The following is a 27,202-nucleotide window of genomic DNA, read 5'->3' on the forward strand; positions in this document are numbered from 1 at the left end:
GGCCCCGAGGCGGGACTCGATCCCAGGACTCGGGATCATGACCTGAGCCAGAGGTAGATGCTGCATGGACGGAGCCCCCAGGCGGCTCAGAAGGAGATTTCCTTATCAAATCTCTCAAGAGGGGGAGAAAAAAAGTAGGTTCAGCCCTAAGGACAGTAGGGATTCCCCCCCACCCCCGCAGGCCCCTCCCCAAGTCCCCGCGGACTCAGCCCGGCCCTCCTTGGTTTTCTGCTCAGCCCTTCTTTTCTTTCCGGATCTGTGGTTTGGTTTTCTCCTTTCTCTTGGTGAAATCCACGGGGCCCCCTCTCAAGCGGTCCTATTCAGCGACCTGTCCTGCCCTGTGCCTTGGTCACCAGGACAAAAGGCCGGGGCTGGCGGGGGGCTGCCTCCCACAAGGCTGCTGATGGAGGGGCTGGAGGCTGGTCCCTGCTTCTTTTCTAGGTTCTCTGGCTGGTCTCATAATTAAATCGAGCTGCGGCAGGTTAACAGGAGGAGAGCAAGGGTAGTTAGTACGGGAGGGGGCTCACGGCAGAGGCGCAGCCGCTCGACACCTTTTAGACAAAGAAGCCATACATCTGTCTGTCCATGGAGAATTGAGAGGACCCTGGGGTGTGGGCTTGGGAGGGGTCGGGAGGAAGGAAGTGACAGGGTTGGCTTCCCAGGGCAGCTTCCCCGGTGAGAAGGGAGCACACCTGCCGCGGGGACTGTCGTCCCGCCTCGGGGCAGAGGGCCGGGCCTGCTGCCCACCAGCACTTAGTCATCGGTGCGCGATGACCGCTCAGCCTGCCCTGACCCCATCCCGCTCAACGCTTGTGTCAGCGTCTGCCCAGGTGACAAAAACCAGGTCTGATCTGCTAAGGTCCCAGGTGGAGGCCAAAGGTTCTCGTGAAACGCGGAGGTTCCCTTCCCTAAGTGAGAGCCGGTCTTGGATTCGGGGTTGGCTCCATCTCCCCGCCTCGTGGCCTCTCCCGGAACCGGCCCCTTCCCCGTGAGCCCTCTGAGCGTCACCTGGGAACCCCAAGCCCCCCAGCCCCAGAGCACATCCCCAGCCCCCCGACCCCCCAACCCCCTAGCCTTCCAGCCCTGGAGTGCGTCCCTGGCCCCCCGGCCCCCCAGCCCCTTGTCCCCTGGCCCCCCACCCCGGAGCGCGTCCCCGGGAGCCTTGGTCGCACATCCCGCAGGGCCAACCAAGTGAGCGTCATTTAATAGACTGGAAATACTGTCATTGTGACAAAACATCGTCATCAGATCAGCAGCTCCAGCTGTGAAAACCGATGTGCGAGCCGTGCCTTGTGCAGCGGGAGATGCCTGTCGCGGACGGCTCGGGGCTGACGCAGCCCTCTTTTGTGGGAATAAACCCGCTCTGTGGTCTGAGAGATCATCCCGGGCCTCTCCTCTGTCTGTAGGACGAACGCTTCATGCTGGCGCGTGGACCCCCCGTCTGCCCCGCGAGCCCGGGATTCCTGCGGCTGCCCGGTAGGTCTCTACGGCGTGTGGCATCTTTGGTGAGTCTAGAAAGTAGCAGCAGTCGGCTCCCTCCGTCGGTAACGTGACTCGGAGCGTCTCCGCGGCCTCCCGGTTGACTTTTGGAAAAGTCTCGTTACGGAGGGTGGACGTTTACTCTTTATTATTCATCATTATTTTCAAGGTATTATTTATTTGAGAGACAGCAGAGCGGAGGGTGGGAGCGGGTGGGAGGAGAGGGAGGAGCAGACTCCCCCGAGCAGGGAGCCCGACGCAGGACTCGATCCCAGGACCCGAATCAGGACGTGCGCCGAGGGCGGATGCTTCGCCGACTGGGCCTGGAGTGGACGTGTAGGCGACACGGATGTGGCCCTGCTGTTCACCGGCATAACATCCCCGATGGCATTTCCCAAGCAAATTAATCTTCCTCAATTCGTGATGAAGAAGCTAGAATTGCCTTTTGGAGAGAAATTTCCCCAAATTTTAAGGAGGATGACCTCCAGCCTCGTCCCGTGCCTACGTGAGCACGGAGAGCGACCCCTTAGAAGCTGAGATACCGCCTGGCTCTTGGGATTAGGGTCGCTCACAGAGACGAGGGAGGGCCCCGCCGGCCCGGTCCATGCAGGTGAAGAGCTGAAACTCCCCCGAAGACCGCGGGGACTCCCCTCAGCGGCATCTCCTGACGGACGAGTAACGAGCGTCGGCGGGTCGGGCACCGGCGCGGGGCTCGCGTGCAGCCCTGGTGCCCAGAGGAAGGGAGAGCGGGCGCGAGTGCGCGGCGGCCGCCGTCAGGAAAGCACGGCCCACGGAGAACACGCTCCGGCGCTCCGCGTTCAGCGGCCGGGACACGGCCCTCCCAGCCGAGGAGCGACCCCGGGGTCGTGCCCTGGACGGACCCGCTTTCCCCCCGACGCGGGCAGACGGCGAGTGGCAGCCCCGTGGGGGAGGCGCACGCGGTGCCCGACGCCAGCCTGCACCCCGAGCCCCCGGGCCCCCGCGGCCGGGCCAGCCTGCGGGGAGCTCCCCCGGGGCACAGCCGCGGCCTCGGCTCCAGGCCCGCAGGCACGACGGCGGCCCTCGCCCCGCGCTCCGGTTGTGAAGCCGCCGCCGTCCATCCCCTGCTCTGCGACCACGACTGCGGTTCCCTTTCTGTTAAATCTGCGCCTTCCCTTACGAGCTGCCTCGGATCTGGCATCACCAGGCTGGGGGGCGGCGGCAAAGGATGCAGCTGTCCCCAGAGTCACGCCACCTTGCCTGAGCGGCCAGATTCCGGGGACACGCACGTAGGGAAACGGGTGCGGGCGCAACGGCTCCCTGGACGCGCGAGCCTGGCCCTGCGGACCAGCTGCCTCTGACGGGGTCCCCCTGCAGCCCGCCCGCGACTCCCCTCCCGGGGACCCCTGCCCTCCATGCACTGTGACCTTTCCCGTGACCCCTGCCCTCCTGCCCATGGTGACCTTCCCGGTGACCCCTGCCCTCTGTGCACAGTGACCTTCCCGGTGACCCCTGCTCTCCTTGAGTAGTGACCTTCCCGGTGACCCCTGCCCTCCATGCACGGTGACCTTCCCGGTGACCCCTGCCCTCCGTGCATGGTGATCTTCCTGGTGACCCCTGCCCTCCATGCATGGTGACCTTCCCGGTGACACCTGTCCTCCTGCCCATGGTGACCTTCCCGGTGACCCCCACCCTCTGTGCGCAGTGACCTTCCCGGTGATGCCCGCCCTCCGTGGGCGGTGACCTTCCTGGTGACCCCTGCCCTCTGTGCACTGTGACCTTCCTGGTGACCCCTGCCCTCTGACGCCCGCCCTCCGTGCGGGGTGACCTTCCTGGTGACCCCCGCCCTCTGTGCACAGTGACCTTCCTGGTGACCCCTGCCTGCGGTGACCTTCCCGGTGACTCCCGCCCTTTGTGCTGGGTGACCTTCCCGGTGACCCCTGCCCTCCATGCATGGTGACCTTCCCGGTGACCCCTGCCCGCGGTGACCTTCCCGGTGACTCCCGCCCTCTGTGCTGGGTGATCTTCCTGGTGACGCCACCCTCCTGCCGTGGTGCCGGGGTGATGCCGCCCTCCGTCCACAGGGCTGGGCCAGCACACACCCAGCATGTTTTGTGGCTTATGTGACCGCTGAGTCCTTGCCTGTGGCACCTGCGTCCCTTGGGTCACGCCGGGGTGGACCTCAGACCCTGCCCCCCGGGGTCGAGCCGGCCCGGGAACCCCAGTGTCCTCAGGATGCAGACCGTCTCTCTCCGCTTATGTCCCCCCGAAGCCCCGTGTCCAGCCCCTTGGGCTCCAGGCAAACCCGAGAGTCCCTGTGACCCCACGACCGTGTTGCAGGGTCAGCTCTGCTGGACGGGACGCATGACCTCACAGACATGCCATGACCGGACGCGCCGAGGGGCCGGGGATCAGGCTGGGCCCCGAGGACGAGGGGGTGCTCCGGGGCCTAACTGCCTGGAGGGCAGCCCGGGAGGACCCAGGGGCGGCCGTCGGCAAGCAGGTGGCTTCCCACGCACGGGGGAGGGTGCGCTCGCTTCCTGTGGCTGCGCGGGGGACTTGTCACAACGAGGGCATGAAAGCGGCAAGTCCGTGCTGTCACCGTCTGGGGTCAGAAGTCTGGCACCCGCTCACGGGGACGCAGTCAGGGCGGCCTGCCTGGAGGCGGCGGCTGTCGGAGCCATCCTGCCGGCTTCCCCGCTTCTGTCCGCCCCCTCTTCTGGGGGCACACGTGCCCGTCAACCCTGGAGAGCCCCCCTCGAGGTGCTGATTCCAACGACGTCTGCAGCCTGTGCCCCAGGACGGAGCCGACAGGCAGGTTCTGGCCTTCGCGGGCCGGACGGCGCATCCGGACGGAGCCACACGGGCGAGGCTGGAAAGAGAACCCGAGGACGCGTCCGGGCGCACGGAGCTTCGTCCCTGGGACCTTTCTGCGCAGCTGAAGCCTGTTGCGGCCGTCGCTGCCGCCGTGGATTCTCTCTCCTGACTGTCCCGGGCACGGGGTCTGGGTCCCCACGGCGGCCGGGCAGGGCCCCTCCGCAGCCGCCATCCTGTGACTCGGCGCGGCCACCGGCCTTCCACGCGGGGGCTGGACGAGAACCGGTTCGGCCTCCACGCCCGGCGCTTCTGCGAGAGGCACGGGCTTTTGAATCTCTTCGCATCCCCCCCCCGCGGGCCCGGGGCTCCCCAAGTCCACCAGGAAGCCCCATCCCCCGTGGGCGTCTCGCCCTCGCACGCACGGGAAAGGCCGTGAGCTCCTGAGGGGACGGAGGGCGAAGGTCGGGTGGCGGGCGCCGCGTACGGGGCCGACAGACCAGACCGTGTCACAGGCCCAGGTAGTGGCGGGAGGGGGACGCGGGCGGTGACGCGCGCCGTGAGGCCGGGAAGCCTGCGCGGGCTCTAACCACCCGTCTGCCTTGCCCCCTCGGACGCCGGCAGTGTGTGAACACGAGCGCCGGGGCCCCCTACCTGACCGACCACCTGGGCCACACGCTGCTGAACCTGTCCGCCTTCCCGCTGGAGGAGTACTTGCTGCTGCCGGCCGCCAAGCCCAGGTGGGTCCGCGCCGTCCCCGTCCCCGCGTCTCCCCTCCAGTCACCGGCTCGGCCCTGTCGCTCCTAAAGACGCCAAGGGATGCTGCGGGCCGTGGTGAGGCTCCTTCCGGGCGCAAATGCCACCCACAGAGGTTCGCTCCGGGCGCCAGAGGCGGGTTTCCCGCTCGGAGACCAAGGCCGTGTCGGGAGCGTCTCGACCCGTCTCCCCCTTAGCGGGGACGGCCTAGGAGGAGTCCCCCCCCCGGACGCTCCCCCCCCTGCTGCCCACCTCTTCCTTCGTTTTGTTTTTGATTTTTGAGATTGATTTATTAGAGCGAGTGTGCACGGTGGGAGGGGCGGGGGGGGATCCCAAGCTGACCCCGTGCTGGGTGCTGGGCGCAGAGCCGAACCGGGGGCTCGATCCCACGACCCCCAGATCACAAGCTGAGCCGAAGACCAAGGCTCAGACGCTCGGGTGACCGAGACCGCAGGTCCCCAGCTCCCCTCGTATCCCCAGACGCGTCCCGGAATCTGTTTTCCAAGGCGGGGGCTCGAGGGCTTGCTTGCCGGGGACTCAGTGACCCGTGGCCCATAAAAGGCCCCGGTTGCCGTCTCTCCGACGACTTCTCCCCTGAGTGAATGAACGAGTGAACGCAGGAGTGCGCCGCGCCCGGGGGGTCGTGCATCCTCACCCTGGTCGGGGCCTGGTCGGGGCCTGGTCGGGGCCTGGTCGGCCGCGTCTCCTCACCGTGCGGGCCCCGGACGGCGCGTCCCCGTGTGGAAGCCTTGGCCCTCCCTGCTGAATACTCGGGGTCCTCGGTGGACGCCCGGCTCCCGCGCCCGCCGTGCCCTCTGCGTCCCCAGCACCTGTGTGGTCGGGACCCAGGTCACACTGACCCCAGAGCCGCTCTTGGGCCGTCAGGGTGGCGACGAAGTGCCCCCGGCTGCACATGCTGGCTCACTGGGCAAAGCACGGATCCCAGGGTGGGCGTCTGCCGTTGCCTCAGGGGTGGTCCCAAGGCCCTGGGGTCGAGCCCCGTGGCAGCTCCCTGCTCACCGAGGAGCCCGCTTCTCCCTCTCCCTCTCTCTCCCTCTCAAATAAATAAATGAAATCTTAAAAAAAAAAAAAAGCAGATAAAGTACTAACAGCCGCCCCTGTTACCAGGCTTGGAGGCTGGACGTTCGGAGCGCGGATCCCTGCCCAAGACGCGGATCCAGATGCATCCCAACCCGACGCTGTGGCGAAGGTAAAGGTCTTCCTCTTTCTCCTCCCTGCATCAGGCTTCCTGCACGCTGCGCTCTTTCCCTCCTTTTCTTTCTTTTTCTTTAGAATATTTCATTTGTATGTATTTATTCATGAAAGACAGAGAGAGGCAGAGTTGAGGCAGAGGGAGAGGCAGGCTCCCTGCGGGGAGCCCGACGTGGGACTCGATCCCGGGACCCCGGGGTCACGCCCTGGGCCAAGGGCAGACGCTCCCCGCTGAGCCCCCCAGGGACCCTCTCACCCTGCTTTGAAGATAAAAATTAAACAACTGGAACAAAATGGGATAGAAAGCCCCCGACCAAGGGAAGAGACCCCGTAGTCTGTCCTCCTTGCCCCCAGTGACGCTGCTCAGGGAACCCCGGAGTCACAGGACCTTGGGTCCACCCACGCTCCCCCAGATGAGCCTAGACTGTCCTGTGGTCTGTGCTTAGTGCCAGGAGCGATTTGTTCTTTTTTTGCAGTTAAAACACCAAAAAAACCCCACAAAAAACAAAAAACAAAAAACTAGAATTAGCGACCGATCCTCTGTGACCCTAAGAACGACTTGAGGCGGAGGCGCAGTGGCGGGCTGGCGAGGGCCGTCGGGGTCTCCTTTGTGGGCGGCTCACTGGGGTGGGCGCCGGGCGCCCTGCGACCCGTCTCGTGGTCGCCTTCTCTATGTGACGCGAGCGGTGGTTCCTGACCTCGTGGCTCTCAGCTGCTCGGCCGCGGCCACTGGGGCGCTGGCGGGAACTGGGTCGTGCTGGGAGGACGTGGGGGGGCGGTTGCCCGCAAGGGGCGTGAGGCCTGGTGGCTTTGCCACTGCGGGACCTGGACGCTCCTTTGGTGGGACCTGCCAGGCGGCAGCCCTGGTCCCGTCGCCAAACACGGCCCCGTCCAGAGAAACGAGCCGTCCAGCCGGCGGGATGATGACCGGGGCCGCCAGCGGGGTCGTGGGGTCCTCGCAGCGCGGCAGCTCCCCCAACGGAATGTACAGCCCGGGGGCCCAGCGGGTAGCGCCGCCTTCAGCCCGGGGTGTGACCCTGGGTCCTGGGATCGAGTCCTGCGTCGGGCTCCCTGCATGGAGCCTGCTTCTCCCTCTGCCTGGGTCTCTGCCTCTCCCTGTGTGAATAAATAAATAAAATCTTAAAAAAATAAATAAAAAAATAGAAAAGAGTCCATTAGAATAGCGATATCCTGCAGTACAGGTCCCATCAGTGTGTTTGCTCTGTTATCTCGGCTTTCCCGGCCTCGTCTCCTGTTCTTCCTCCGTCCTCCTCCTCCCCCCGACAGGCGGCCGCGCTGCTCTATTCTCCGCACTCGGCGAACGTTCGGGTCAATGCATTTGGAGAAATAATGTTCCACATCCAGTCATTAATTTTAAAGTAATCTTTTTTTTTTTTCGGATCATTTTCTTTGCTTTTATTTTGCCGGTCAAATTTTATTAGCTTACTGACCGAGAAAGAAAGAAAAAGAAAGAAAGAAAGAAAGAAAGAAAGAAAGAAAGAAAGAAAGAAAGAAAGAAAGGAAAAAAAATGATGGGTTTAGGTTCCTTTCTCGCTGTGAAAATACGATTATAGAGCAGCATTCACATTTGTTCTGGGGAAAATCAATCTATTTTTAGCTGCAAATTATATGCTCGAGATAAATGTGAAATTAGCAGAGTGAGGGGCCTGCCCGCTGCCGGCCCGCGGGGTCGCACCCGGGCCCGACGTCCAGGCGCTGAGGCCCGTGGACTCGCGTCCTTTGCGTCTCGGGGTAGCTGACGGCGTGGGACTGACCTCACGAGACCCGTTACGTGTTTTCTTGTGTGTTTTAGGTGTGGTACAACCAGAAGGGCTTTCACTCCCTGCCTTCCTACTTGAATCACCTCAACAATCTCATTCTGTGGAGACACGTGCCCGCTGCCGAGGACTGGAGACGATACGGTAATGGCCCGTCCCGTGCAGGCGCGTTCGCTGCTCAAAAGCCAACGTTTCTTTTTCTTTTTTTTTTTTTTTTATTTATTTATGATAGTCACAGAGAGAGAGAGAGAGAGAGAGAGAGAGAGGCAGAGACACAAGCAGAGGGAGAAGCAGGCTCCATGCACCGGGAGCCCGACGTGGGATTCGATCCCGGGTCTCCAGGATCGCGCCCTGGGCCAAAGGCAGGTGCCAAACCGCTGCGCCACCCAGGGATCCCAAGCCAACGTTTCTGAAGGGGAAAGTGCGAAGACGGCGGAGCCGATGCACGGGAAGCGTGATGAGAAGGTCTTCCCCGGGCAGCCTCTTTGCGCGTGAACCCACGAGTCACACGATACCGGGGGTCGGCCTCTGGCGTCGCACAGTGTCCCCAAGCTCTTGCCGTTCGGACCCCGTCTGCGCAGTGGGGCGCAGGGATGGTGACAGGGTTCCCTCTTGAGGGCCTTGCCGTCTCACGGGAGCGAAAATCGTTCCTCTTTTTTTTTTAATAAAGATTTTATTTTTTATTTTTTATTTATTCATGATAGACATGGAAAAGAAAGGAAAGGAAGGAAGGAAAGGGAGGAAAGAAAAAGGAAGAAAAAGGAAGGAAAGAAAAGAAAGAAAGGGAGGAAAGAAAAGAAAGAGAAAGAAAAAAGGAAAGAAAGGAAAGGAAAGAAAAAGGAAGAAAAAGGAAGGAAAGAAAAGAAGAAAGGAAGGGAAGGAAGGAAGGAAAGAAATGAAGGAAAAGAAAGAAAGGAAAGGAAAGAAAAATGAAGAAAAAGGAAAGAAAGAAAAAGAAAGGAAGACAGGAAGGGAGGAAAGGAAAGAAAAAGGAAGAAAAGGAAAGAAAGGAAAGGAGGGAAAGGAGAGAAAAGAAAGGAAAGGAAGGAAGGAAAGAAAGAGAAAGAAAGAAAAAAGAAGCTTATTTGGAAAAATTGACCCAAGGTCATGTCCGGAATCCAGAGTGACTTGATTGACTTAAGGGGGGGGGGGGGCAGGCTGCAATTCATCAAATTCTTTCAGCTTCTCAAAAAAAAAAAAAAAAAAGATTAAAGAAAGCAGCGGCTGCAGGAGCATGGACGGGCGCAGCCGCCGGCTTCACTACAGCGTTTCCTGTTTCCGCATCGATTCCAGGGAAGTAAATCCAAAGCGATTTCCCGGGTGTCCTCACTTTTCCCCACTTCATCTTTTTCCTCCCGGTTTGTTTCCCGCCAAGTGTGTAATGAAGCGAGGCGGATCCTTCGGCGGCGCCGTCACCGCGTGGGAAGCTGGTGGGGAATGCGCAGGAGGAAACACGCTGGTGCCCAAGGGCAGTGGGCCTCGGGGAGGGCAGCAGGCGGCGCCCGGGCCTCGAGCGTGGGGTCCCCGGGAGACACGGTGCCCGCGGCGTCCCCGCGCGGACGGGGGCCTTGTAGGGCGGCCGCGTCAGCCCGCCGCGCTGCTCAGAGGACGAGGCCCAGCGGGACCGGCCACCGGCGGGCTCTGGGGCCCTGGGCCCGAGGTCAGGCTGACGTCAGAGCCGTGACCCCACGACTCCCGCGAGTCGAGAGCTCACGTCCTGGGGACGAGGAGAGCTGCGCCCTGGGGCCGGGACCCCGGCCGAGGTCGAGTGAGAGCAGGTCGTAGCCGCGCGGGAGTCGTGCTGTCCTCTCGGCTCAGGGCTGGGGTCCGGCACGGCCTGGTCGCCCGCCTGGCCTCGTCCGACAGAGGGAGGACCGTGCGCCTCCGCGGCGGCCTTCCCCTGTGTCCGAGGATGAGCGCGAGGACCAGGACCGGTGCCCGGGCTGGAGGGCGGAGGGCGGAGGGCGGTCGCCGCCAAGCCACCTGTCGGCCGAGCGCTCCCCCGAGTCGGCGTTCCACGGGCCTCTGGCACGACGCGGGAGGGAAAATACATGAAATCATAAAGTTCAGACGGATGGGAGCCAAGGTTAGTGTTAGTTTTGGGGAAAGGAGAGAATTCAAAGGGCCGGCAGCTGCAGGGGGCAGTGGGCGGTGTCCTCGGGGCCTGCGTCTCCCGCCCCGTCGCCAAGCACCGCGGGAGCGTGGGGCAGCCGCAGAGGCTAGGGTCATGCAAGGTCGGTCGGCGCGAGTGGTTCAGAGGATCAGAGCTTTCCTCTCGTTAGAGAGTGGACCCCGGGCGTCCGCGGGGAGGGACCCCAGCCCCAGCCGTCCATGGAGAGCGACCCCAGGTGTCCACATAGAGCAACCCCCAGGTGTCCACGGAGAAGGATCCCAGCCGTCCACGGAGAGGGACCCCGGCCGTCCACGGAGAGGGACCCCGGGTGTCCACGGAGAGCGACCCTGGGTGTCCACAGAGAGTGACCCTGCCCATCCATGGAGAGTGACCCCAGGTGTCCACATAGAGCAACCCCCAGGTGTCCACGGAGAAGGATCCCAGCCGTCCACGGAGAGGGACCCCGGCCGTCCATGGAGACGGACCCCGGGTGTCCACGGAGAGCGACCCTGCCCATCCATGGAGAGTGACCCCAGGTGTCCACATAGAGCAACCCCCAGGTGTCCACGGAGAGGGACCCCGGGTGTCCACGGAGAGTGACCCTGGGCGTCCATGGAGAGGGACACTGTCCACAGAGAGTGACCCCAGCTGTCCATGGAGTGTGAGCCTGGGCATCCATGGAGAGGGACCCCGTCAGTCCACAGAGAGGGACCCGGCCGTCCACGGAGAGCGACCCCGGGTGTCCACAGAGAGCGTCCATGGAGAGGGACCACGGGCGTCCATGGAGAGTGACCCCGTCCGTCCATGGAGAGAGACCCTGGGCGTCCACGGAGAGGGACCCGGCCGTCCATGGAGAGGGACCCGGCCGTCCACGGCGACGCGTACCATGTTACCGGTGGGGAGAGCAGGGCCCAGACGTCAGCGGGGAGGCTGAGTAGACGAGGTGGCCGTCACGGACGCTTCACCTCGGTCATGAGCACCTGGTTAGGTGACTTCCGACGGGCTCTGCGGCCACCCGAGGACCGACGGCACCGCGTGGATGCGCCACGGAAGAGCCACGCTGGAATGATCGGAGACGGCCCGGAGTTCACGCGCGCTCGTCCCTCCCCTGCCCGGCCCGGCCGGTGGGGCCTTGCAGACGTCCCCGGTCCCCGGTCCCCGGTCCCCTCCTGGGATGGGAGGCAGTGGAGCACACAGGATGCGCAGTGGGGCCGCGGGCTTGGCCTGCCCCCGGCAGGACTGGGTGTGCTGCGTAGACGGAGCTGCGGAGGAGGAGGAGCCAGGCAGGGGCTGTGCCGACCGAGAGCAGTGGCAGCTGCAGAGGGAGCCCGTGCCTCAGTGCCTCAGGGTCGCGCGTCGCGTGGGCCCGTTCCTCGCCGCGCCTGCCGACAGCAATCAGACGACCAAGTGCACTCGGAGCTACGCGGGCAGACGTCTTCTCTGCAGACCGCCGAGGCGACGAGAGCCCCTTGCCGTCCTCGTGGCTGACGCGGGGGCTCCCCAGGGCTCCTCAGGGCCGCCCGAGGCTACGCGGACCGCACTGGTTTCCCGCAAACGGGGCCCGCTGGGATCCGGAGAATCAGGCTTGTGGCTCTCAGTCGGCTGCGTGTGGCCTCGGGGAGTCCCTACCACGTCCCTCTGCCTCAGTTTCCCCCCTTGTGCGCCCCTCCCCTGCGTGGGCGCAGTCGCCCCGGGTCCAGGTCGAGGCCTGTGCGCCGACAGGTGCGTGGGGAGGATGCGGATCCTCAGAGGTCCCCCTGCGGCCCGCGGGGGTCGGGGAGTCGGCATCGTCTCTGAGCAGCCGTGAGGGGGCGCGGAGCTCCCCGCACTTACCAGCGGGGTTTGTTCCCCTAAACCCGTCTTACCTTGAAAATATCCTCAAAGATGCACTTAACGCACGGAGCCCCTGGGTGGAGGGGAGGGGCCCGGGTGGGTGCTGGGGTCTGGATGGAGGGGAGGGGCCCGGGTGGGTGCTGGGGGACCTGGGCGGACGGGAGGGGGGCGCCGTGGGGGCCCAGAGGTCTGGCCGCCGTGGGGTCCGGGGCTCGCAGGCTCACCCTGTGACGTGTCTTCCGCAGGAATAGCGCTGTTCAGCCACCCGTACGGAGGCGCCCTGCTGAACGAGGACAAGATGTGAGTTGGGGGACCGCCGGGCGAGGCGGCCTGGCGGGGGCGGAGCTTGGGTTCTAGGGGTGACTCGGTGGCCCGCTGCGCCGCCCCACGATGCCGGCTTGGGCGTTTCTTTGCCGTTTCTTGGCCGTTTCTTTGCCGAGGGTGACGACAGCGGCCACTGGGGGACGGGCGTTGGCCTGAGCTGGAAACGGAGGAGCGTCCGGACTCCCCGTGTGATCGTTGTCCCAAGGGCGTGAGCTCCAGGAAGCTCGGGCCCCGTCTCCCAGATGCTCCTTGGGGCGCCGTCTTATTCCAAGGACTTTATTTTATTTATTAGAGACAGAGAGAGCAGGGGCAGGGCAGGGGAGGGGAGAGGGAACCTCAAGCGGACCCTTCTCGGAGCTCCGAGCCTGACGCGGCTCGATCCTGGGACCCGAGACCCTGACCTGGGCTGGAGGCGGGTGCTCCCCCCCCCCGCGCCGAGCCCCCGGGGCCCTAGAGATTTAAGCCATGTCTTCACTTCAGGTGGGATTCGAATTCACACCCTGAGGTCGAGGCTTGCACGTGCCACCGTCTGAGCGGCGGGCGCCTGGGGCGTAGGGTCAGCCACGGTGTGGGTGTACCTTGGGGGAGGGAGGGCGCACCTGCCCGTCCCCCCCTTTTCCACGCGCCTGGAAATCTGTGTGTAACTCGGCTCCCCGAAAACTTAGCGGCGGCGTCGGTCGCGTCCTCCCAGGACCTGCCGACCTGCGCTGGAGCCGCGGGCTGATGGGCGCCCGCTTCCCGGGTGTTAGAGCAGCAGCAGCGCCGGCAGGTCGACCTCCCGCCCCACGGGGATGCTCGCGGGCCCTGTGGGCTCCCGGGGAGGAAGGTGCAGCGCGGGGGCCGCAGGGGGGCAGCCGTGTCTACCCGGCCCCTCGGAGTTGCTGGGGCGCCCTGGGGGCTCAGGCCGTGACCCCGGGGTCCTGGGATCGAGTCCCGCGTCGGGGTCCCTGCCTCTCTCTGCGTCTCTCGTGGATAATAAAGTCCTTAAAGGTGGAAGCCCCCGGAGAGCCCCTCGGCCCCCGCAGGCCCTCGGGAGGCCCCGGGAAGGCGCCCTCCTGGCACAGGTGCCTCGCTGGGTTGGGGCTGGGCTGGGACTGGGGGCGCCATCCTGCCCCGGGGGGGTCGTGGGAGGTCGCTGCGGGTGCTGGCCCCCCACCCCCGGCCCTGACACCCGCCTTCCCCGCAGCCTGGAGAGCATCCGGCAGTGCGGCGTGGCGCTGTGCATCGTGCTGGGCTGCGCGGTCCTCACCGCCGCCCTGGGCAGCTCCGTGGTGCACGACCGGGCCACCGGCGCCCTCAGGCTGCAGCGCATCAGCGGCCTGGGACACGCCACCTACTGGCTCGCCAACTTCCTCTTCGATGGGGTAGGCTGCGGGGGGGCGGGGGGGCAGGGGGGAGGGGAGGGGGGCGGGGAGGGGGAGGCCCTGGGGCTGCCACGGGCCACAGGCTTCGCCCCCACCCCGACCTGGGCCCGCCCCACCCCCACCCTGGGACACGGACCCCCCACTCTGCCCCCCGCACTCCTCCCCCCACACATGGCCTGGCTGAGGTGCTGCAGGGGCAGGTCCCGCTCCCGTCCTCCACCTTCCCCGCCCCCCCCCCCCCGTCCTCCCCCCTTCCCTCCCCTCCCCTCCCCCCGCCCAGTGCAGGCCTTGCCCGGACTCACCCTCTGCTCCCGGCCGCGTGAGTGTGTCCTCCCCATCCACCCGCCCCGCGCCCCCCCACCTCGGTCACGTGTGTAGGGACCCACCCTCCGGGGCGAGCAGGGTCACCGACCGACAGGGGAGGGTGCTAGGCGGGGGGGTTCTCAGAGTACGGAGCCCGGCCCGCGCCCTTGACCCCTTGCCCGTGCACATGAACGCAGCTCACGCCCTTGACCCCGGCCCACGCCCTTGTCTCCGGCCTGTGCCCTTGACCCTGGCCTGCGCCCTTGACCCTCTGCCCACACCCTTGACCCCCTACCCATGCCCTACACCTGGCCCATGCCCTTGACCCCGGCCTGCACCCTTGACCCTTGCCCACGCCCTTGACCCCTGCCCATGCCCTTGACCCCGGCCTGCACCCTTGACCCTCTGCCCACGCCCTTGACCCCCTGCCCATGCCCTACACCTGGCCCATGCCCTTGACCCCGGCCTGCACCCTTGACCCTTGCCCACGCCCTTGACCCCTGCCCATGCCCTTGACCCCGGCCTGCACCCTTGACCCCCAGCCCTGCCCGTGAGGCGGCTCCTCTTTATCCTGCGATGCCCGCCCTGGGGCTGAAGGGCAGGGAGGGTGCTTGTCTTCCCCGGTGACCCTGTTTCCATCGTCAACCCATCGGTTCCCGTCTACATAGTGGATCAAACCACTCATTTAGCAGTTTTGTGGCTCCGTGTGGGCGAGGTGCATCCACGGTGCAGGGACACATTCGCGGCCCCCAGGGCCTGCATGACCGCAAGAGGCCACAGGAGGACAGCGGCAGGGGCATGGGACCCGGGGGGAGGGGGGCAGGGGCACATCCCTGAGTGCACGTGGGGCAGAGGCCAGGGTCCTGGGAGGTCCTGGAAGGTCTGGGAGGTCCCAGGAGGTCCCAGGAGGTCCCGGATGGTCCCGGTGGGTCCCAGAAGGTCCTGGGAGGTCCCCAAAGGTCTTGGAAGGTCCAGGAGGTCCCAGTAGATCTCGGAAGGTCCTGGTAGGTCCCAGGAGGTCCCAGAAGGTCCTAGGAGGTCCCAGTAGGTCCCGGAAGGTCCTGGTAGGTCCCAGGAGGTCCCAGAAGGTCCTAGGAGGTCCCAGTAGATCCCGGAAGGTCCTGGGAGGTCCCAGGAGGTCCCAGAGCGGCCGGAGCACTGCTGTGGTTTCCCAGGGCCGTCCCCTGACGGTGCACCTGTACCCCCAGTGCGGGAGGCGGGATGCCCCAGACCCCGGCCTCTGTCCCACGCACGTGGTGGCGCCTTCGTTCGTCCTGCGTCCTTGGGTGTGTCCGCGTCCCGATGTCCTCCTCTGTCGAGGCCGCTCCGGGGGCCCGTTCAGGGCCGCAGCTTCACGCCCAGTGACGGGCTGAGGTCCCAGGTTGTCCGTGGGGGGCCGGGAGGTGGCAGCTCTCTCTCCAGGACTCTCCCCGGCTGCCCGCCTGTCACCGCCCAACCCGGGTGGGACGTCACCCCCCCCTTGTTTCCCCAGGTCTTTTACTTGGTCTCCGTGAGCCTGTGTGTGGCCGTCATCGTCGCCTTCCAGCTCCCGGCGTTTACGTTCCGCCAGAACTTGGCAGCCACCGCCCTCCTGCTGGCGCTCTTCGGGTACGTGCGGGGGACGCGGCCGCAGGGTTACGGTCTGTTTTCCGCTGGAGAACCTCCTGGGTGGCTTTGGACCTGCTGCCGGCTGCATGATTTTCTCTTTTCGAGCAATTCTGCGGCTTCTCGGAGGGCCGCGTGGACGGCCGGGGCGGGTTGGCGGTGCCCCACGGCGGAGGCGGTGGCTGCAAACTGCCTCCGAGGGAGAGTGTCGCGGAGGCCGCGGGCGCACGTGGGGCCTGGAAACGGGCCGCCCGGCTTCCCGGGTCTCCTGGGGGGCACAGCAAGGGCGCCGCCCGCACTGCTCGCTTCCGTGCCCCCAGCGGCCAGGGTCGTCGCTCGCTGTCCCCGTAACACGTCCCTGCACGTCCGATCCAGGCCGAGCCGCGAGAGACACTCGTCAGGGGGACGGAGCGTCTCTAACGGACTCGTTTATTATAACGCGAGCGAGTCTTTGATTTAAAACCCCGTAAAGCCAAACACGAGTGAGATGACCGTATGCAGCTCACGGCGACGCTGGGGACCCAAGACACTTGGTTAGGGGACAGGGTCCAACGTAAGCGACTGTTCCCGTGGCTGGACAGACGGCGTGGGAGACAGACAGGCAGACGGCTCCTTCCGGGAGTCGTGCACTCTGGGGCCCGGACTCGGCCGCGCGTGTGGGATCCCGCGTCTGGGGACTCGGCGGCTCAGGTGAGGATCCAGGGGCGCGGACGGTGCCGTCGAGCTCCCCACGGCCGGACGAGACACGCTGCGCCCTGCCTTGATTTTGAGCTTCGGGAACGCGGAGGTCGCAGGGCTTGGAGCGAGGCGGCGCCGGGACAGGGGCGACAGCTTACAGAGCCCTACGGTGCGGCCCGAGCCCGGGACAGACGGCGCGAGGCCCCGACCTCCGGCCGCGTTTGCAGCGGAAGCATTTTCTGGGGGATTCGGGGAGACTCCGAGATCCCTTGATGTTCGGCCTGGCCCAGGCCGCGGGGCTCCGGGGAGGAACCCTGAGGCCAGGTGGCCCCGATCACCCCGGGCGGCCGGCGGGAATCCCAGGGCCACGTCCCCACGGCCGCGGCTTTGTTCCTCACTGGGTCCCCGCCTCGGCTCACTGCCATCCCCAAGGGTGGGACGGGGACCCCCGAGGACAGCGCCGGGAAGGCTGGCCCCAGAGTGACCCCCAACCTGAGGACGTTACAGGCCTCTCCGGGGCCTTGCCGTTGGACCGGGCTTGGGATCCGAGGAAACCCGGGGTCGGACAAGCCCGGAGAGTCTCCAAGACACACGGAAAAATGCCCAGTGACATTTTTTTTTTAAATACTCCTATTGTCTTGGCCCTGGAAAACTTGATATTTTAGCTGGAAAGTGGGGAGAATTAGCATCAAAAAGAGGAAAGGAATGTTGGAAACAAAAGAGCATCAGCTCCTGTAAACCTTTGAGCAAAGGTAGAAACTGTTGCAGGCCCCCGGGGTTGCCCTAAAATAGGTTAAGCTCTAGGAGCCGGTTTAACTTTTTTCCTTTAAAGATTCTATTTATTTATTTGAGGAAGGGAGAGAGAGGGAGGGTGAGCGCAGGAATAGGAGGAGGAGCAGAGGGAGAAGCAGCCGCCACGGGGCTCGAACCCAGGACCCGAGATCATGACCTGAGCTGAAGGCAGACGCTTCCTCGACAGAGCCCCCCAGGCGCCCCCCTTTTTAACATTTTTCTTAAAAAAATAAAAAAAGAAAGATCCTGGAGCTGCCACGATGGGGATTTGAATCAAGTATTTGAGGTGACTAATGAACACGTAGAAAAAAAAGGATGCACGGCGGCCAGACACCCGACCCGAGGCCTGTTCCCAGATGCGACCGGAGCAGCTCTGCTGCAGGTGCCGCCGGTGACGTCGTTGCCTAAATAAGTGACGCCGTGACCTGAGCCGTGTGGACACTTGACCCCCGGAGTCTGGAAGAGTCACAGGGGCGGGGGCTGGGGGCTGGGGATTCGCATCGGGCTCCCGGGGGACCACGGAGGCCGTCATCCTGCCGCTTCGTGCACAGGGCGCGTGGGAGGGAGGCTGCGACCTGCGGCGGGTGGCGGGTGAGGCTGGCGCCGTGTCCTCGAGCGGGGCGCTGGGCCGCGTGGCCGTGGGTGAAGACGCAGCCTCGTGGCCGCCGTGGTCACCTCGCCGCCCGTCAGGCCCCGTGAACGCCTTCCCGTCTGCAGGGGGACCACGGCCCCCTCCGCCCAGGCCGTTGGACACGGGGAGGGTGCGGGCCCGCGGGACGGGACACGGGGAGGAGCCGAGAAGGAGCTTTCTGGTTTTACCTTCATGCCTTTAGGCTGATTTATCAGAGCGGGTGCAGGGGACAGCGGGGGAGCGGGGGAGCCTGTGAGCGCAGCCTGGGGCGGGGGGGGGGGGGGCACGACCCCGAGGTCACGACCGAGCCCGCTCAGGGCCCTCCTCGGCTCTGCTGCTCCCCGTCGGCGGCCGCCGTCGGTTCTCGCTTCACTGACGGGAACCGGGGTGAGAAGCAGGAGCCGGGCTGGCCCCCGGGGAGGTGTGGGCACCCCGGGTGGCCCCCAGGTCGTGGGGCTGCCCCGCTGGCGGCCGTTCCCCGCTGCTGCCGTCAGGCCAGGGCCCCGCGTGGGCTCGGTTCAGGGAGCCCAGGGAGCGGCGACCGGGCCCGCACCTGCACCTGCGCCTGCGCCCGCACCTGTACGCCAGCGAACCTTCGGGAGGACAGTCTGACCTGCCCCTGCCCTGCAGGTACGCGACGCTCCCGTGGATGTATCTGATGTCCAGGATCTTCTCCAGCTCGGACGTGGCCTTCATCTCCTTCGTGTCCCTGAACTTCATCTTCGGGCTGTGCACCATGCTCATGACCATCATGCCCCGGCTGCTGGCCATGGTCTCCAGAGCGCAGGTCGGTGGGCTCCAGCAGCGCCTCGCGGGGCGGCGGGGGGGTGGGGGGCGCCGGCCCGGGCCCCTCGGGGGGCTTTTCCAGCTGGAACTACGGGAGAACGGGCCGCCAGCCGCGGTCTTTAACCCCCAGAAAGTTTGCACCCCTGCCTCCGCCCGCTGCCCCTCTGTGCTGCCGGCCTGCCCCTGATTCCTCCGTCCGGGGCGTGGGACGGACCAGGGGCTGCGAGCTCAGCCTGGCGACCGCCCAGCCCTCCCGGTGCAGGCCGTGCGGCGGGGCCGTGTCGGGTGCTTGGGGACAGCGGCTTGCGTCCCTGGGCAGGCTCGCTTGCTCCGGCCTGGGCGCAGGGACCGGCGGCTCGGGGTCACTGCCGGCTGCTGCCAAAGCCCTTGGTGCGGCGACACTGTCCTGCGCTCAGCAAAGGGAATGATCCATTTGGCTGATGTCATCCGACCCGGGGTTGGCGCGTCCCCGCGTCGCAGGGGCCCCGTGGCCCAAGGAGGGACGGGGAGCAGGCTCGGGGCGGACACTGCCCGGGGGGGACAGGCGAAGCCCTGGGGACGGGATCACAGGAGGAGGCGCGGGGGCCTCGGCGTCTGCGGTCTTGCAGCCGCCGTCAGCGTCCAGGGACGCGCCGCTCCTACGTCCTAACTGGGGAGAGAAGCAGCTCTGGTGTGGTCCGTTATTTGATTCGGGGACACCGTTCCCCAAAAGCTGCGGTTATAAGCCCGTTTAGGACGGGCTGGCGTCCCCGATGAGCGGCAGATAGGACAAGAGCTAAGGGAAGAGTCCGATGAGGCCCCCGTGCTGCTTCCCTGTGCGCGCGGAGACGAGGCCTCGCATGAGACTTCACACCCGCGATCGCGCGCTCTGCGGCTCCCAAGTCACCTTATTCACGACTGCGTTTATTTGATTTTCTGTTATTTAATTATTTAAACGTTTATTTGAGAGCACGCATGCACGCGAGAGAGAGAGAGAGAGAGAGAGAGGGAGGGAGGGAGGGAGAGAGAGAGGAGCAGAGGCAGAGGGAGGAGCAGACTCCCGCCGAGCGAGGAGCCGATGCAGGACTCGATCCCAGGCCCCCGAGACCGTGACCTGAGCTGCAGGCAGGGGTGTGAGGTCTGAGCCCCCGCGTGCCCCTCGGACCACACCTGCTGGGTGCACCTGCGCTGCTCTGTGCATTGATTGAGGGTGAAGTGCAGTGAAGTCCATGGAGGTGGGAGCACAGGGTCCTTTACAGAAGGGCCTAGCGGGCGACGGCTGACACGGCCCCAGGACTAATCTCATGGTGAGATGAAGCCGACGTCCACGGCACACCGGATGGTAAAAAAAAAAAAAAAAAAAAAAAGTGGATTTTAGGGGAGATGTTGAAGCTCAGACATTTAAGATTGGCATCGAAAATAAAAAAAATAATAAAACTGACCGGATCCAACCCGGTCCTCTCCCTCAGGCCCCACCTCCTAGTACCATCACCCCGCAGGGTCGAGGGCGTGGTGCTTAGGGGGGCACCTGTGAATTTGCAGGGCACGTCCCCTCCGTCAATGCCCCCAGATCACGTTCTGCTCACAGGAAAAATACCTCCATGTATCCCCCGAGCCCCCCGGAGCCCTGACTTACTCCAGCATCACTCGCAAGTCTTCCCCGACGTCTCACCTGCTCAGGTGTGGACGTGGCTTTAGGCGTGAAGCATCGTGAGACGGAAGCGCCCTCCATCCGGGAGCCCGCGAACCCCAGGTCCCGTGCTTCCTTCCGCAGCGCGACCGTGGACGGGCTCAGGGCGGACTTGCACGTTCCCAAAGCGGGACACGGAAGGGGGAAGCGGGTGAGGGCTCCCCGGGCACGTCCGCCGGCCCAGCCAGGCAGACCCGGCAGACCTGAGGCTCCGGAACAAAACCGTCTGGGTCGGGGGCCGTGTGCGCCCTCCAAGGCGCCGGCAGGGAGCCTGGGACACGGGCCCCGCAGGGAAGCGGGGGCGCGGAGAGCTTGACCTCCTCCCCGTTCGTGTCCCTGCACAGAATTTACAGAAGATCTACGACGTGCTCAAGTGGGCGTTCACCGTGCTGCCGCAGTTCTGCCTCGGGCAGGGCCTGATCGAGCTGTGCTACAACCAGATCCGGTACGACCTGGCCCACGGCTTCGGCATCGATTCCTACGTGAGCCCCTTCCAGATGGACTTCCTGGGCTGGATCTTCGTGCAGTTGGCCGCGCAAGGCACCGTGCTCCTCCTGCTCAGGGCTTCGCTGCAGTGGGACCGGCTGCCGCGGCCACGGTGCGGCGTGGGCTCGTCCCGGGGGGTTGGGGGGTGGGGGTGGGGTGGGGGTGGGGGTGGGGGGCTCCATCCAAGGTCGCAGGACACCCAGTGCGTCCGGCCAGCGTGGGCCGCGCTGCCAACGGGGGAGGCTTCGGGTTGATGCTGCTTTTTCTTTCCGTCTTTCTTTCGTTCCTTTTTGCTTTTTGGACTGATGTGAGTCACCACCGCTAGGAAGGCGGACGTGGCAGTGCCAAGCGGCGACACGATCGTTCTAATTATTTAATTTTCCCCTTTGAAATTGCTGACTTTCCCTCTTACTTTGATTGTAGCATCTAGGCGACTTCAGTGGACACCACAAATTATTCTTCTTTCTTTCTTTCTTTCTTTCTTTCTTTCTTTCTTTCTTTTCTTTCTTTCTTTTTTCTTTTTCTTTCTCTTTCTTCTTCCTTCCTTCCTTCCTTCCTCCCTTCCTCTCTTTCTTCCTTCCTTCCTTTTTCTTTCTTTCTTCCTTTCTCTTTCTTTCTATTTTATTTCTTTCTTCCTCTTTCTTTCTTTCTTTCTTTCTTTCTTTCTTTCTTTCTTTTCTTTCTTTCTTTCTTTCTTTCTTTCTTTCTTTCTTTCCCTTCCTTCCTTCCTTCCTTCCTTCCTTCCTTCCTTCCCTTCCCTTCCCTTTCCTTTCTTCCTTTCTTTCTTTTTTTCTCTTTCTTTCTATTTATTTATTTATTTATTTATTTATTTATTTATTTATTTATTTATTTAAAAAAGATCTTATTTATTTGTTTGAGACACAGAGCGTGCTCCCACACAGAGGGAGAGGGAGACACAGACTCCCCACCGAGCCGGGGTCCCCAATGCGGGGCTCAGTCCCAGGCCCCCAGGATCGTGCCCTGACCCGAAGGCCAATCCTTAACCGACTGAGCTCCCCAGGTGCCCCTAACGTATTTTATTTTTATGGCTCAATGGCATTAACTCCTAAAAATCAGGGATGAATGGAAGGTCAGCCCTGACAACCGCCTGCCCTTTGCCAAATCCCTTTGCTGTTGACACTGATCTTCTCTGTTAGGTGACGAACGTCGAGGAGCACGAGGAATACGTGTTGTGTGTCAATACTATGACATTTGCACGCGCGTCTCGTGTTTAGCGACGTAACCGTGCGTAGCATATAATATGTTTACATTTCCTTTGACGTGTCCGTTCCTGTGTTTGTGGCCCGTCTGCACACACACACGTCCCTGTTACTCTAAGCGGGACATCAGGCGGCCTTGCGGGAGCGTCTAGAGTATTGTCGGCTAACACGCCGTGGACGCGTGGGGAAGAATGTGCGTTTGCACGCAGGCCTCACAGAGCTGCGCGTGCCCCTCCGTGGCCCGCGTGGCCTGCGTCCGTGCACCCGCTCTTCCCAAGCGCTGCACGCTTCTCTCTAACGTCAACTACAAGAGGATCCTTCGTGGAGAAGTGACTTACTAGGGCCGTGTCCCTGGAGAGCCTGTTGAGGACGGGGGCCGCGCTATGAGCGTTTGTGGTGATGCCTTTGTGGGATTGTTGCCGCCAGTCGCTTCGTGACATGCTTCCTTTGTCGATCCTTCCAATCTGCTGAAGACTCGGACCCCAAAGCTCTCCTGAATCGGCCACAATCACGCCGGAGGCTGCGGATACCCAGCGTTGGCCTGGATTTGGAAGAGAATTCTGAGCGCCTTTCAAACACGACTGGTTCTGTGATGGGCCCTCACGCGTCTAATCTGTTTTAAAGCCTAGACCGCAGCGTCCCGTCGGGTGGATTCCAGGAGGGCCCCTCCTCCGGGAGCATCAGAAGACTTGTTTTCAGAAGGGAACCCGTCCTGGATTCCTTTGCACAGCGTAGGATAAACCGTATTTTGGAATACGGCTCCTGCCCTCCGGGCTGAATCGTCACGTGGAGGCGGCAGGGCGGCGACGCTCCGACCGAGATGCTATTCCCGGGCACCGCCGCACGGAGGGCTCCTGCAGTGGGCGTCTCACTGCATTGCAGTATTTTTCAGATCCACATCCGCCCGGGCCCGCTAATCACTGCCCAAATGGGGAAATCCGGGGTTCTTAGCCCGGTGCCCTCAGGGGGGCATGTCACGCCCATGAAGCCCTCCAAGACCGTCCCCTCCCCCCTTGGGGGGCATTTGCCCCCGGTCACCTGCTCATTCGGGGTCTCTGGCAGGCTGGCATCACCCACGCCCCAGGCGGGCCCCAGCGTTGTCCTGTGCTGTGTACATGTGCCGCACTCCCCGCCACCATCGGGTCCTTCGTGGGCTGGTGGAGCTGAATCCTGGGAGTGAATAGGAAGACCTGCCCCTCGTGCCCGGGAGGGACGTGCCCGTCTCCCCCGCGCCCCATGGGCTGTCGTGACCGGCCCCTGCCGCTGGCCCTGGGTGCTGGGTGAGGGGCCCCTCCTTGCTGTCACCCCAGCCAGCCCCGGCCCTGAGCTGAGCCCTGCTGCTCCCTGTGGGGCTCTGCTCAGAATCCAAGTCTCCACGAGAAGCCGAGCCCTGGCCGAGCGGCAGGCGGGCTGGGGGCGTCCTTGTCCCCTCTTGGTCTGGAGCTGGACCTGGGTCTGGCTTGGTGGGGGGCTGCGCGCAGGCTGGTGGCCCAGGACGGCCTTTCTCTGCTGCCACTGGCCGTGCCGACTCTGTGCCCGCGCGCGTCCTTCCTCCGGGACGTGGAAGCAGAGGCGCGTTTCTGAGCATGGCTGGGTGGACTGTGTTGTCGGGAGTGCCCGCGAAGTGACCGCTACAATGACGGGAGGTGTGAACAGCTGCACTTTCCTGCCCCTGCCCCCTCATAACCCTGCGACCAGAAGCTCTGGGGATGAGCCTGAGGGGCTCCCAGGTGCTTCCCATGGGGAGGAGGTCAGAGCCGCTGCTGGGGGCTCCTGGGGAAGGGCCTGTTCTCTCCTCCTGGACTCAGAAAAGGACGGCAAAGGCCAGGCCAGCTGAGGGTCCGGAGACACGCTGCAGCCGGCAAAAGGGGAAGGAACCAGCAAACACAGGAGCGTGGAATCGGATTCGTCTTCACAACGTGAACACACCTGCATCCCCTTCTCCCGCAGGGAGCGCCGTCCGCGTCTCCTCCGCCCTGTTCCATTAGCCACTCTGCATGACCCCCGTCCTTGGGTGGCTTAGCACATTAACAACCATTATGTTTTATTAATTAAAATACATTAAGGTCAAGGGCGCCTGAGGGGCACAGTCGGTTGAGCATCTGGCTCTTGGTTTCGGCTCAGGTCGTGATTTCAGGGCCCTGGGATCGAGCCCCGCGGTGGGCTCTGCGCTCGGCACGGAGTCGGCTTGAGAGTCTCTCTCTGCCCCTTCCCCCGTCTAAAAATAAAGAAGTAAATCTTAAAAGAATGCATCAAGCTCACACACAGCCTGAGTTCTACGCTTCAAATCTGCTGTGGGGTCCTCCCTCCCAGCACAGAATCCAGGTTCTCCAGGGCACCCCGTGCCGATGGGATGGTCGCGCGGCACCGATGCCGTGATTCACCACTGATCTCATTGTCTCTGGTGATTTGTGTCTCGTGCTTTTGAACATTATGTGACTGGTGTCACGTATTCCCTCATCTTGTAGGTTGTGTGTTGAGTAGATTTTACATTCGTTCGATGGTAATTTTCAGGAGCAGAAAAAAATAATACAGAGAAAGGACCTAGGGCCCTGGGAGCTGGCCGCGGGTATTTTATTTTAAATGCCTTTTATTTTACAATAGTTCAAGGCTCGCGAGACGTTGCGGAATCCTTAGGGTCCCTGTGCGCCCTTGACTCCGCTCCTCCCACTGGTCCCATGGCAGTTTGGTTGATGTCACATGACAGCATCACATTGGTGAAAACCAGGAAATTGATTTCGGCACAACCTTAACTGGGTGTCTGCGCCCATTTAATGATTAAAATATTGGCGTGTCGCAGTTTACAGGGGAAGTTGAAATTTAAACTTAAAGTGCGCCAGGTTGAATTTCATACGGAAGATCGAGAAGGGAGCAGCTCAGATTTAGAACAGATTAATTTGAATCGAAGGTTAAATTTGTATCCACCTGACAAATACTCACTAAATCCATCCTGCACGGTGTTGTGCGCAGTACTTACCGTACGATCCTCCTTCACAATCCAGTGTGTACTATGCAACTATGATGTTTAGGCTCTTTCATGTGCCTACTTTGTTCAAGTGGCCTGTTTGCTAAAAGTGCTTAAACAGAACGACTCCTTGCAGATATTTTGTGATGCATCCTTTTCCCACCTTGTGCAAAAGTCTGGCATGGCTTTATTGTCCGTAAAATAAAGGAGTAGCTTGGGACGCCCAGGAGCTCAGCGGTTGAGAGCCTGCCTTCAGCCCAGGGCATGACCCCAGGGTTCCGGGATCGAGTCCTGCATCGGGCTCCCTGCATGGAGCCTGCTTCTCCCTCTGCCTATGTCTCTGCCTCTCTCATGTCTCTCATGAATAAATAAATAGAATCTAAAAAATAATAATAATAAAAAATAAGGGAGTAGCCCTAGTGGGACATCTACCCACCTCACTGTCTTTTAGGAACATGGACATTTCCTTCACGTTACGGACTCTTACTCATTATTTATTTATTTTTAAGATTCTATTTACTTCCTTGAGAGAGAGAGCACCTGAGCTGGAGGGAGAGGGAGAAAGAGAATCTGAAGGAGGCTCTATGCTGAGCCCAACGTGGGGCTCGATCTCACGACCTTGAGATCACGACCTAAGCTGACACCAAGAGTCGGCTACTTCATCCCCTGAGCCACCCAGGGGCCCCAGATCCCTGCTGATTCTTAATCGTGATGCAGAAGTGGGGTGCCTGGACCAGAGCTGAGAGTCCACGTGCAGGACCACATCTCCCGTTTCCACAGGTTTCTGACCTTCCTCTTGACTCTTCCTTTTCCACGTGAAGTAACTCTGACCTCGTCTCCCCAGGGGTCGCTCTGCCATCCAGGGCACAGTCACACCTTCCAAGGACGTAGATGTGGAAAAAGAGCAAATAAGAGTGTTGAAAGGAAAAACCAGCGAAGACCTTCTTGTGTTATGCAACCTCAGCAAAAGCTATAGGAGCTTCTTCAGGAGAACCACCGCTGTGCGCAATATTAGTTTGGGTGTACGAAGAGGAGAGGTAAGGACCCTCTGTTGGTACCCTTCCTGTTACAAACCCGTGCATCTCTCACTGCACATCTGCTTGTGTCATGCTCAAAATATCTGACGTATTTTGATATCTTATGCTCAAAGTATCTGAGATCTCCTTCAAATTTCTGGAATTTCTGCAAAAATCCCTAGACACGGAATCTGAGTAGAGCATCTATCGGCTCTTTCCCCGGGGAAAACTTTGCTGATTGATTGATGGAATTTCTTCTCTTCTGTAATTAAAAAAAAAATCATGTCATTGAAGAATTTTAATCGTCATTTGGGCTACAGGATGGCATCTTACTGAATGCAAATATTTTATCAATCCAGTTAATTAAGGGAACCTCTTCTAGCTCTTGCTTGGACTTCCCGTGCTCTTTAAGTGGCCAGTTAAGCCCATCTAGTAAAATGCTCCTTGGGAAAGGGAAAAGAATGCTCACACCAGAACAATAGCTCAGAGTTTTTTTCATGGATATGGTATTAATTCTAGTAGAAATGTTTAATCGGAACTGATAGAAGCCATGCAAGTTGTTCCTGATTTGTGCTTAATTGCATAAAAAGAAATCAGTTCTGAAAGTGACTACCTTTAAAAAGGTGGCAGTTCAGGGAGCACCTGTCCTGCAGAGGTCCCGAGTAGGTTTCCAGCCCCAGGAAAGCCAGAACAGCCACTTTTCTAAGGTTCAAGGAGCCAGGAGGTCAGCTTAGGTCAGTGGACAGGAAGCCAGCCTCCGCCACCAGAACACAGAGGTCTTGGAAGGAGATTTTCAGAACCACACGGTGGTTCTGTCTCTACCGTGGAATCTCTAGCTAAGCACATACTGACAGATAAGGACTAGATCTAGAAAAGACAGCAAGAAGGCCATTTTTCACATGGAACATAAGACGACGTTGAGCCAAAAGACTCTCCAAAATGTTGGCTTGATGCCGAGTGTCCGTGTTTAGAACTAATAGTTGTCGTCTTAACTGCTGTCTGGAGCAGCCTGGAGTCCAAGTTGGGGGTGGAGAGAATATTTTTAGAGTCCACTTAATGTGTTCCTTTTTTAAAGTATTGATTTAGGGGGATCCCTGGGTGGTGCAGTGGTTTAGCGCCTGCCTTTGGCCCAGGGCGCGATCCTGGAGTCCCGGGATTGAGTCCCACGTCAGGCTCCTGGCCTGGAGCCTGCTTCTCCCTCTGCCTGTGTCTCTGCCTCTCTGTCTCTGTCTATCATAAATAAATAAATAAATAAATAAATAAATAAATAAATAAATAAGTAAATAAATAAATCTTTAAAAAAATAAAGTATTTATTTAGTTATTTGTGAGAGAGAGCAACAGAGAGCTCAGTGCAGGAGGGGCAGAGGGGGAGGGAGAGAGAGAATCTCAAGCAGACT

General features: G+C 61.8%; 1 protein-coding gene across 1 annotated transcript in view; it reads left to right on the forward strand.

The window, feature by feature from the left end:
• Positions 1-27,202, forward strand: part of ABCA13 (ATP binding cassette subfamily A member 13) — a 265,035-nt gene that overhangs the window by 201,131 nt on the left and 36,702 nt on the right. Inside the window, exons 53-62 of the mRNA XM_055301220.1 lie at positions 1,407-1,476; positions 4,897-5,012; positions 6,157-6,238; positions 8,054-8,162; positions 12,210-12,264; positions 13,475-13,652; positions 15,448-15,563; positions 18,292-18,448; positions 20,461-20,714; positions 25,632-25,824. Coding sequence (XP_055157195.1) covers positions 1,407-1,476; positions 4,897-5,012; positions 6,157-6,238; positions 8,054-8,162; positions 12,210-12,264; positions 13,475-13,652; positions 15,448-15,563; positions 18,292-18,448; positions 20,461-20,714; positions 25,632-25,824 — 1,330 coding nt within the window. The remainder of the gene's footprint in view (positions 1-1,406; positions 1,477-4,896; positions 5,013-6,156; positions 6,239-8,053; positions 8,163-12,209; positions 12,265-13,474; positions 13,653-15,447; positions 15,564-18,291; positions 18,449-20,460; positions 20,715-25,631; positions 25,825-27,202) is intronic.

The sequence above is a fragment of the Nyctereutes procyonoides genome, unplaced genomic scaffold (assembly GCF_905146905.1).
Source record: "Nyctereutes procyonoides isolate TBG_1078 unplaced genomic scaffold, NYPRO_anot_genome, whole genome shotgun sequence".
NCBI lineage: Eukaryota > Metazoa > Chordata > Mammalia > Carnivora > Canidae > Nyctereutes > Nyctereutes procyonoides.